This window comes from Lynx rufus, unplaced genomic scaffold (genome assembly GCF_022079265.1).
Source record: "Lynx rufus isolate CCGP_SWC_20201006 ecotype Redwood Valley unplaced genomic scaffold, mLynRuf1.p SCAF_12, whole genome shotgun sequence".
Classification (NCBI taxonomy): domain Eukaryota; kingdom Metazoa; phylum Chordata; class Mammalia; order Carnivora; family Felidae; genus Lynx; species Lynx rufus.
This window is the reverse complement of record NW_025814826.1, coordinates 23,133,722-23,145,755: the sequence shown is the minus strand read 5'-3', so window position 1 is coordinate 23,145,755 and position 12,034 is coordinate 23,133,722. Positions and strand designations below refer to the sequence as shown.

Sequence of the window (12,034 nt, the reverse complement as noted above, 5' to 3'; positions counted from 1 at the left end):
AGGCTGAATTCAATGGCATTTCAGCATTTCTGTGTACTAATTTTGTCTAGAATTTCTTTTAACTCTTTTAAGCATTTTTATAACATGGTGATCTAGTAGGCTAGTGATCAGCCTGAAAAAAAATTAATAAAAGGAAAGAAATGACAATGCGCTAGGGGTAATGCTGGTGATTTCAGCATAGAATGATAATAACTTGAGTTTCTGTGAGCATTCTGTGTTCTGGAAACAGGAGGAAAAGATCTTGAGACCATGGGATAATTAAAGATCACTTGATAGAGGATGAAAGCAAAACAGTTGTTTTAGGTCTGGGTCTGTGCTCAGCAGATTTCATTGTTGTTTAATTTTTCAACTAAATGTTGCTTTCTGTTCAGTAGACATAATTGCCTTTGACTTAACAGGCAACAGCCGTGGGTAGCCTCACATTGCATCAAGTTCCTTCACTTTATTTTCCTGACTTTAAGCAGACATTTGCAATTTAATATCCTATCAACATAATTTAGGAGCAGGGTTAAATTTCAGTCCTCTGTGTGTATGTGCGGTGTTGGATGCTATTTGTGTTGCTTTGGTGAGGAACATCTTGAGAAGAAGGTCTCTAGTAGGAGAATGTCCTGGGCAGAAGAGCTGTAGTAAATTGACACTATTTCTTCATTAAAATAAAGAAAAATGCCTAAGCATTTGATTTTATTTTCTCTGTCTGAACCTCTTCACTGTACTGTCTAATTTTTACAAAGGAACTAAATTGTAGAGCACATAAGAACATATTTTGCTGAATGTTGTAATGCATACCACTACTGAATTTAAAAAATAAACAATTGCGTGCTGCTTTTATGCTAAGTTTCTCCACTTCATTAAGTAAATAGGTAAGGCTTTATAAGCAGTGGTTCTAAGAATGGGCTGCTCTTTCATCGGGTACAAATTAATCTTGCATTTCTAATGAATATGTTTAATTCTATATTATGTAGGTAGAATCATTTTAGGACTAAAAAGTGCCCCCCTCCCCCTTAGGTAGGTATCTGTGGATTTTTTTTTTAACCAATACTGCATGCTAACAACTAACTAAAGGTCACATTTAATATTTTTATTGGAATTATTTGAAATATCCTATTTATTGCTTTTCATTCATTTATCCCTCCGCCAAACTTTGGGAAAGCCCTGTGCCAGGCATACTGTGCGAGGTCCCAGGGATATAGAGATAAGGGTGTAGGGCTATGGGTCTGCCCTCCTTAGATGATAACACACCTACTGGCCCAGCGGCCAGTGAGCCAGGCTGGAAAGAGTCAGGGATGAGACTCTTACCTGATGAAGAGGCGATGGGAGAAACTGCAGGAGTTCAGGGCATGCAGGTTCAGTCAGAGACCTCAGCATACTAATGTGGGTAATCAAGGGAGACTGATCCTTTACTCTAGGTTTTTTAGGTCCCTGGTGAGAATGACCATCAGAGTCCCTCGCCTTTTACATAAGGCCTCTGCCTAAGTCATCTTTTGAAGAAAAGATTTCATGACAAAAAAAATAGTTTGAAAAACTATACATGGGTCCCATATTGGGGAGGTAAGGAACAGTCAGACGTTTATGGGCTTTTTGTACTTGTTGAAGTGTTTAGATGTTTCCTAAAAGGGATAGGAGAGTGAAATTGTCCTAGTGAGACCCTGGACATGGAGCCCTGGGAAGGAGGTGATTGCAAATATTCACATAGGAGACACGTGGCTGGGGGGGGGGGGGGGGGAAAGCGGCAGTGAATGTATGGAAGGCGTGAATTCCAGATCCAAGTGGCAGGATGTCATGATTGATTTGATGTAGGGTCAAAAGAGGCCGTTTAGAAGAATGCCAAGGTTTGGGGCTGATAGGTTGCCATTCAGCTAAAGAAGGAAAACAGTAGGTTTGCAGGGGAACTATGACAAATCCAACTTGCAGCACATTGAGTTTCAGATGCTATATGGAACATTCAGCTAGAAATGGCCAATAGGTAATTGATATGTGGGCCCAGAGTTGAGATCTCAGATCTAGCAGAAGGGAGCGGCGTGAAGGTTGAAGCCGTGAGTGTGCTGGGGTCTGTGAGGCAGGCACCCACAGTGAGCAATAGATAAAAACAGTCCCAGGGACCCACATCATTGAAGGGATAGATGATGGATACTCAGATTCTAGAAAGATGCCCAAAAACTATTGATGGTGTTATAGGCACCGGGAAAAGAAATGTCAAGAAGATAATGAACTACAGTGGCAAGTGCCACAGAGGGTCAAGTTCAAAAAAAGAAAGAAAGAAAGAAAGAAAGAAAGAAAGAAAGAAAGAAAGAAAAACATTTGGCAACAATGTTTACTTCAATGACATGTTTCTTTGAAGTGATACAACAAAAAATGGTTTTACAAAAGCAACTATTTTATAACTACAGCTTTGGAATTTGTTATTGCAAAGCACAAGAAAAGATTAAGCCAAAGATGTGGTGATTTTAATGTCTCAGTTTTGGTCTAAAAAAATGTGGGTTTTTTTCTTCCTCTAAATGTGCCAAAATAAGCCATCGAGCTATGACTAATTTGTTAACTGTTCAGTGTTAGCTTTTGTCACATTTGACTTGTTTCAGACGTATTTGAAAAATGTGAACATATGAAAAGATTCTTATGAAGTGACATTTAACCTCAGTATGAGGACGCCAGCGTAAGCAAATCTATGAACGCAGTTATCTATTTGCCCTCCTGGTAGTTTCCTTTTAGGTACACCACTTTGGGTGAGGTGGCTCTGCACCCTGACAGCCCTGACCGTAAGCAGATCACAACACTGCTGCTACTCCATTTCCCTGTCCCTAAAATCAAAAGTGGGTATATTCTAGAGTTCTTCCCTTCAAACTGTAGATCGTGATACATTAGTGAGCCAGGAAGTGGGAAATTATCAGAGTGCACCACTCCACATAGCGAGTAACGTCTTGTTTTGACAAATTTACATTAAAGCTCTTTGGGAGAGAGGGAAAGGAGGAGGGATGATGGGGGGCGGGGTGGGGACGGGGAGAGAGGAAGAAAGAGTGTGTGTGTGTGTGTGTGACAGAGAGAGAGAGAGAGAGAGAGAGAGAGATTACTAGCTCATCCTGTAAAATGTATTTTTAACTACAGACTGTGGTTTTAAATTTTTTGAAAAACACTGCCCTCAACTAGAGCCCCTTCCTATTCTAAAAATCTCTCATTCCAGTTGTCTGCCCAGTTGCTCTCTTGGCGTAGTAAATGTTTGAGGACAATACTGTGGAGTGGCAGGTATAAAAACTGTTAAGGAATGACCGCTAATAACAAAGGAGAAAGACATTAAAAGGTAAATAAGGCCAACATCTGTGTTGTATTTGACCACAAGACTGAACAAGCCTTTAAAATTTATTGGTATTCCGACTAGCAAGTCATTACTGTAATTTATGAAGTAAAGTTAAAATATGCTATATATTAACAAACAATGGAGTAATTCTTTTGATGGTGGTATAATATGCAACCGTATCGAGGAGAAATAAAGCTTTTTCAAAAGTAACAATACCGGCACATAAATTCCCGAATTGGCAATTAAATAAATGTGGTGAGTCTCTTCCATCTTGCCACATAAAAAGATTCATTGACATGGTTATGAGACAAGTCAGTGTATTTTTATTGGCCTGAACTAGAGGGAGTAAACACCTTGGTCAGGTGTTTTGTTTTAGAGCAGCTGTTTGAACTTCTCCTACTGGTTGTTTCTGCTCTAGGGTATATTTGAGCATTTGCTTTTTCCAGCGCACTTACTGATTTAGAATTCAAGTGAGTGAGCAATTTCCTATAAAACTAAGATTCAGTGGAAGTTTCTCTATACTGATGCGGAAACTTTTAAATTCGTCTACAGCCTCCGGAATTTCATAGACTTTAGGTGGTATTAAACAGGGACAGTTTAAAGAATGCTGAGGAATATGAATCATCAAACCGGAAATATGAGGGACGTGTTTTTATTTGTCCTTCCCTACGCAGCTCTTAGACATTCCGTTGGTCTCTCTTTCTTCTCTGCCCTGTTACAAACCCTGGGGTGTTTGCTTTGCCCCTTTGCCAATCTAACCCCTGACTCTCGGCAGTACTGTGCTCTCTGCCTCCTTCCCGCTGTCAGTCAGCCGGCGGAGAAGGCCTGGGGAAGAGAGCAATTGAGACCAACCAGCGAGGTCATCCTGCCATATTTTCCCAGACCCTTCGCTGTCGGTCCTCTGGGACTCCTGAAAGGTAGACTGATGGAGGGGGCACGGTGGAGGCAGTGCTAGCAGAGTGGGTGGGGTGGGGCGGTGTTGACTCCACCTCCCTGGCCATAGCTGATTGGCCTGTGGCAGGCAGCCTTTGAGTCCCCGCCCCATCCCTCCATCCCGGGCCCCTGCTCTCTCCACTGTGTGCAAAGATTAAGAGACGAGAATTTTGTTTTTTTCTGCGTGAGAACAACGTGTCTGCCAGTTAGCCATCCGATTTATTAGATGAGCAAAGTAAGGATCGGTGAGGTAAGGGCCCCAAAGTGGGAGAGCAAGGTAAGGCCTGGCCCCTGGGTCTAGGGCTCTTCCTCCAATGCTTGAGGCCCTTTCCCGAAGCGCTTGTAGAGACGGGACTTGAGATAAATGCTCAAGAGCTTGGTAGACTATAGACATATGGGCAGTAGGGAGTAGACCACAGACTTTGGAATGAAGATGCTGTGTTCAGAAGACCGTACAGAAAACGTGCAAGTCTTATGTCAGAGAGTATAGGCGCACAAAGTGTACCCCAGTAGGCAGGTGACATATGTGAAGGCATAATTCTTCTACTTATAATTTCCCTAGTTAAGTGATGATACAGGTGGACTCTGTACTTACTCCGGAGGCTTGATGTAACAATGAAACAGGCTATCAGAAATTATTGCTTGAAAACATTTAAAATGTCGTACGTGTAACAGCCAACATTGCTGTTAGAATGCCGGTGAAACCTTCCAAAACTCTCATTACAGCTTTGTAGACTTTGTGGACGTGTTTTCTTCCTTGATTAGTTATGCAGGGTCTTCACAAAGAACCATGTTGTTTCCTGGATGCGATACATTGCAAATACAGTGACACCATGAAAACTGCGACTATTTCCACAGCCCCTGAATTCATCTCAGTGCCCATAGATGTCATGCGGATATGGAGTGTATGAGACAGCCTGAGCATCAGTAGCACCCAAGACTTAAGCTTTGCATGTACATTTCAGGATGCTGGTCCTCCCCCCCCCCCCAACCCGCCACCCCCCACCAACCCGCCCCCGTGCCTTTGGTATGGTCCTGGCTGTCTGGTAACTGGATGGTGTCGCATGAATGTCAGGATCAGCTCTCTGAGCTGGGCATAGTGCCCGGTGCTCAGGGTGGCTATAACTTCCTACTGTGAGTATACCCCAAATTGGCCGGCAGCCCCAATAAATAACAAATAATGATAGTTATCATCTGGAGTAAAATTAGTATTTATTACCCTTCTGAAATTAATCTCTATTGTACCTATTTTCTGGTATTTGTGGCAGACCTGTTAGATACTCTTGGTTTATGGCGTAACATACACAGTGTCTTCTCCAGTCCATGAATTTCTTGCTCCTGACACACACCTGTGAAGATAAATTTCCTCTACTCTATATGCCTAAGTAACCCTAGATTTTATATTGTTGTAATATTTGAAGCAGCAGATTATCTCTTCATTATGCAAAGTACCAACAGCATTGGGGTCACTTGTTAAATAAGATAAGTCACTGAAGTTTGCACACAGAGTGGATCCCGTCCAGCAGGAGCAGCTGGAGGCCAACCTTCCCCGATGAGTCCCTTGCTCTTGGCCCTTCCTTGCACTGACTCCCTCTTCTTGTGACACTGTATTCCATGAACCTGAAGTACATATGTTCTTGACCTGAACAATTCTTCTTTTAGGATCCACCTACATCAGTTTCCCTTGGACTGCGCATGGAAGAAATGATTTTCAACTTGGCAGACACACATCTATTTTTCAACGACTTAGAAGTAAGTTCTGATTATTGTATACACACTTCATGTTGCGTGCCTGGAAGTCGGTGAGTGGTCTTGCAATAACAGTGAGATATTTTGCGACTATCTAACGGAAATAATGAGATTCCATTCATTACTGATTGTGTGGTAATATGGTTGCCTTCATGGTATTTCTGTTTTGCTTTACTTGGGCTGCTGTGTTTCAAGGTTAGATTCCATGTGACCCTTGGTAAGGATTAAAACTTGATGTCAAAACTCTTAAACTGTGTTGATGTCCTATGCTACAGATTTCTCAGCTACGTAATTACCCCTGAGACGGGTAACCTTCAGAATCCAACAGAAGGAGCAACACTGGCCTACCCTCTCCTTGTCAGCCTCTTACCCTATGGAGTCCTATGGTTTTCTATGATTTCTATGTCGTCCTCTTAGCCTATGGAGTCCTATGGTTTTCTTTCCGGTTGGCCCGATTGTATAATATTTTAGTCAGGCCTCTGCCCTTTGGACTGCCAGGATTTCTTACGTCAAACTGCTGATGATTTTATTTGTCCATTGTAATTTGGGGAGGAACTTCTGTAAGATGGTTAATTAAACTTGTTACAGGCACTGTCTAACATGATGATCTCGATTAGCGGCGTTTTTAAGCCTAGAGAATATTGTTTCTTATATCACCGTTAGGAGAAAACATGACTATGACTACATTTCACCCTCTTCTTAATAGAGACAGTTGTTTATTTAAATCCTGCTGTTAAGCAAGCTTGTGGTAAGGCTGCCAACAGGCATTAATCATCAAGTTGTTGTTTTGGTAGATTTTATAAATGTGTGTTATTTCAGACAGAAGAATCTGAGAGATTCAAATAGAACTTTTACTGATCAAAGTTAATGGGCAGCAATTGGCCTTTAAATATTTCCTGATGTTTCCCTTTTCGAAATCAAGCAAAACACACCTTATTTAATAGATGAGCCAAAATCATTTGAAAAATGCCAGTGTGACAGAACTTAAATGCGGTTTGTTCAACATCTGTCCTGTATTTTGATTTCTTTTCATCTGCAATGAAACTACTCGTAGACGAATTGGCAACTTTCGGTGCAATAAAATTATTTAAATGTGCTTCATTTTTTCCCATTCCTTAGTGAAATATTTATTTTTACACTTAGGGTAAAATACAATTTTTTTTCACATTTTAAAGTATTTGCTTTTCTTAAGGAAATTACATGTAAGGCATTACTATTTTTTAAGGTAGAAATATTCCAAGTGAGTGACAAGTTCAGAGTTGCCTTTAGAAGAGCTTAATGATCATTCTTATTTTCAAAAGCTGTTTCTGATTTATGGTTGTGATTCACTTCATAAGAGAACAGCACAAAAAATTCCATATTTTACTGGTATATTAAAATTCCTTCCCTAAGTTTCCATTTGTTTCTAATGATACAGACTAGGCTGATATTTTGTCTTGGGTACAACCTTGTTACTCTTACTGATGTTAATAGGTGTTAATAGCACCCATCAAGAAGAAATTAGCAGCAATTTGCTATTGCTTTCAAATTTTACCTTCTTACAAAGGCCAAAGCTTGTCTATGCAGTGGCAAAACTGTTGTGAAAAGTGAGAGGTTAGCCAAAGCAATAATTCGGTATCATATAGACCAAAAACTTCCAAACTTGGTTTTGATATAACATAGCTGGATTTTTATTTGTTTACTGACATTATTCACAGTGAACTGTATACAGAGTATCTAAAATAGCGCTCAAATCCATGGAAAAGTACATCTTGAAAGTTCTAGTTTAGAGATGTAGGGGATATAGTTTTTCCATAAGCCCAAACTGAGACAAAAAGAAAATGATGAACTGGGGGTCGATGCAGTCATTAAAATGTCTCATTCTGTTCTTGGCGTAAGGACTTTCCCTTGTGTACAGTAGCGAAGGGAATAAAGATATAATTCAACCAAATATACAAAGCAACAGTAGAAAAATGAAGCTTACAACCTTACAAAAGTTAGTTTTAAGTTATTTTACTTAAGAGTAATATAAAGGTATCAACAAAAGTATAAATCAAAGATCCATTTAACCTCCGTCTTTGAAAATTGTTTACTTGCTCTAGATTTGCACAATATTTTAAAAATAAATTGGTTCTTGAACTTATTTCAGTATTTCATTTTATATTTTGGTAATTGAGACCTGGGGCTGGTCATTGCAAATACTAGTTTCTTTCAAAATAAAAAGCAGAGCTATTTCCTGGGAAAAATAAATGTATTGGCATTCTATTTCCAAGAAAACCAAAATTATCTCATCAGGCAGAAATGGTGTGGTAATGCCTAATTTCACACTCTAATGAGCAATGTGGTGCAGTAAGAGACGTGGATATTTTAATGTATTTAAATTACATGTTTTTAACATTTTAAGATCTCTGATACAGGTAATTTCAAGGAGATTAACGAGCTATTGTTTAGCTGGAAGTGTGATTTCCGAACTCCAATTGTTGACATTTGGCCTCATTTTCTTTTAAAAAGTTAACTTTTTTGCCAGCCACCCCTCTGTATAATTTGATTAGTTCACAGTTTTGGCTTATAAGAGATTCTGAATCACGAAACGCACTTGTGAGAGGCTTCTAGTAACAGTTTTTTTGTGTTATCAGAGTATACGTTTCAAATCGTTCTGGAGATACTAGCAAATTTTAGGATATCATTTTAAAGTAATTTAGAAATGCCTTAATTGTACTTTAAGAACTAAAACAGTTAATCATTTTAGTTTTAAGAGTCTTGTGTGTCACCTCATTTTGTGACAATTTTTAATAAAAGCAGTCACAATTTAAATTAATTGTGTTGACACTCCAGAGCAGGGTGGGAGGAGGGCAGGGAATTAAATGGAGAAATTTTGTGGGTTTTGTTTTGTTTTGTTTGTTTTTTGGTACCATTGAAAAATATTTGACATGTTAAGGAACATGAGTGACAGGGAGACGTAATTTTCAAAGGAAATAATATCCCCCCCACCCCCACTCCCAGAGAAGGGTTTAAACTTTACTTCCATAGTGTACTTCTGGCTTTCCTATTTCTAAGAATATTTAACATCCCGCGTATCATTTTACCAAAGGGTCTCCGCGTGCAATGTGATGATGCTTATATGGAAGTCATTTTTTATGAGTGACGGTATGGAACTAGAGGTGTTTTTTTTTGTTTTTTTTTTTTTCTTCAGCTTCTTTAGCAAAGTATGACTCTGAGTGAATGGAGAAAGAGTTCTTTCTGTTGGGTTTTTATTGAAAGGCAACCTGCAGGCAGAGTGAGGAAAGGCCTTTCGTGTACGATAACGTTTCAGTTTAACTTGCTATTGGTCACTTCTCCCGCTAGATTTTTTTTCCACAGTCAGGGAGACTATTTCATATAAGTCAACTAAAAATAAGGTGTAAGCCTATGTTGAACTTGCTCTCTGTCGGGTGTCAAGTTGTATCACTGAGCTGGCATTACGGTTGCCATCCTAACTGGTGCTGGTGACGTGGTGGCCTTCACGGGCCTCTGCTCCCAGAGCACACTCCCTGACTGCAGGGATCAGGGTTGGGAAATAGCAGGAACGCTCCTCATCCTTCTGTCTTCATGTGAAGGGGTTGTATGCATCACACTTATCTAGTTAAGTGTGGGGCTCCATTGGAGCATTCTCCCTCTCCTAGTGTGTTGCATAGTTGAGACCAGAGGATTCCTTAGTGTCAGGATTCACATGAATGCCTCAGTCCTTTCTTGAGTCTTTGCCATGTAGACTCCTGTCCTAGATCTGTCGTTTAAGTACCTGCTTCTGGTACCCCTTTGTTTTTACCTTTTCTACAAAGAAAAGGCTTGGGATAGGGGTGCCTGGGTGGTTTGGTCGGTTAAGCGTCCGACTTCGGCTCAGGTCATGATCTCACGGTCTGTGAGTTCGAGCCCTGCGTCGGGCTCTGTGCTGACAGCTCAGAGCCTGGAGCCCGTTTCAGGTTCTGTGTCTCCCTCTCTCTCTGCCCCTCCCCTGTTCATGCTCTGTCTCTCTCTGTCTCAAAAAAATAAATAAACATTAAAAAAAAAATTAAGAAAAGGCTTGGGATAGAAAGTTCCGGTCTCCGTAGAGGCTAGCCTGGGTTTGGTGAGGCAAAGGTTGTGGAAAGCTGCTGAAAACAGTCTCTAAATAATGCTGTGGTTTAAAGGAAGGGAGTTGTAATGATTTTTCTTATAAAGCAAAGAAATTAGTTTGCTCCTTGGTTTCATTCAGTCTTTAAATTTGTAATAATATTTTATGACTCTAACCCTTAGGGTATCATGTGTTAATTATTTTAGTATATGGTATTTATAAATTTGTATTTACCTACGAAAAAAATCTTTCTTCAAAGTATCAACCATGCCAATGCTCAATAGCTTCGATTTCACGTGACATGTTTTGTAGTGACCTAATGCCTGTGTTGCCAAAAGTGTAAAATTTTAGCCAATTCAGAGGTTGATTTTTTTGAGTTGAAAAATATAATTCACCTAGAAAGGGCCTTATTCTCTATAAATAAGTGGGAAAGGAACTCTTGTGCCCAGAGTCCAGCTTTTGTGGTGGGTGCTGGAAATTCTGGTTCTCTGCTGTTGCCTGAGAAAGCATCTCATGGGTGCTTCCAGAGAGGATGCTTCGAGAAGAGCTTTGAGCTGTTCTCTGTTTTCAGTCCCTTCCACAAGCCAAGAGCAACTGTATGAAAATGTACGTGCATATCAGTATTATATTCCAAATGTACCCATACACATATACACATATGGCATGTTTTCAGCTCTGTACAGAGGCTTTTGTGCTCTTATTTTCTCCTTATACATTTGGCAAACATAAAGTATCATATTTTTTTAAACTCCTGGTAACATCTTTCGTAACAACCAGAATATCACCTTCAACGTTTTGACCATTAAATGACTTAGATTGAATTCTTATCTGTTATCTTAGAATAGAATCAATTTCTATTTCCTCCCCCATGGAAGAGAGTAGAGAGTTGACTTTGCCTTCTTTGTCTTTTTTATTTTTGAAAAGGAAGTTCATCTATTTATTTAAAAAGAAATTTTTTTTTAATTTACATCCAAGTTAGTTAGCATGTAATGTGCAATAATAATTTCAGGAGAGTAGATTCCAGTGATTCATCCCCTACATAGAACACCCAGTGCTTATCCCAACAAGTGTCCTCCTTAATGCCCCTTGCCCATTTAGCCCACCCCCCCCCACACACACACACACACAACCCCTCCAGCAACCCTCAGTTCGTTCTCCGCAGTTAAGTCTCCTGTGTTTGCCTTCCTGTGTCTTAAGGTAAGTTGTTTGGTCTTGTCCATTTCCTTGGTTAACAAGATTAACAGCAAAAGTCTAGAGTTTAGAGGGCAAACTACAGTTTCTGAGTAACAAATGATTATTAGATATAATAAATGAGTATTGAATTTAACTATATCCTAATTGATGGCTGAAAAGCAATGTCATATTTTGTTATTATTACTAATGAGTAATTTTAAGTGTTCTTCCTGTTTCTTCATTTCTTACAAGATTATATATTTTTCTTTTATGTGAAGTAAGAAATAGATATATAAAAATCTATTCAAGGACTTCGTTAATTGTGAGGTTCATCAGAAGGTTAGTAGTCAAAGTATACAGCTGCTTAACATAACAAAAGATATTTACCTTACACTGACAGCCAACATTGTACTTAGCAGTAAAATAAGAGAGACACATCGTCATTACAAAAGGAAAAAAAAAATTAAATGCTCTCTGTCAGGACTATTATTCAGCATTATTTTAGGAATCGGGCGCAGTAAGACATGAGCTATAACTAATGAAATGAAAGCGATGGAAATGATTGTTTTTGCAGAAAATTTGATATACATAAAAGCTGAAATAAACTTGAATAGTCTTAGAATTTATAATAAGCTTCAGAAAAGTGAAAGATTATAGAATTAAGTTTAAAAATCAATAACTTTTGTATTATAGTCAGACATGCAGAAATCTTAATTATAATTTTACAGTAGCAGAAACTGCAACACCAAAATGAAAACAAAATTAAAAGGAAAAATAATAAGTAACCTATACAAGAGGCAATTGTAAGAAATATACGAATA

The 12,034-nt window shown here is 39.1% G+C and overlaps 1 protein-coding gene across 10 annotated transcripts in view; it reads left to right on the top strand.

The window, feature by feature from the left end:
- Window positions 1–12,034, top strand: part of EYA1 (EYA transcriptional coactivator and phosphatase 1) — a 163,692-nt gene that overhangs the window by 103,778 nt on the left and 47,880 nt on the right. For 8 of the 10 annotated variants that reach the window (XM_047073755.1, XM_047073753.1, XM_047073752.1 and 5 more), the window contains one exon: window positions 5,885–5,974. The exons of the other annotated variants lie outside the window; for them this stretch is intronic. In XM_047073755.1, coding sequence (XP_046929711.1) covers window positions 5,885–5,974 — 90 coding nt within the window. The remainder of the gene's footprint in view (window positions 1–5,884; window positions 5,975–12,034) is intronic. 10 annotated transcript variants of the gene reach the window in all.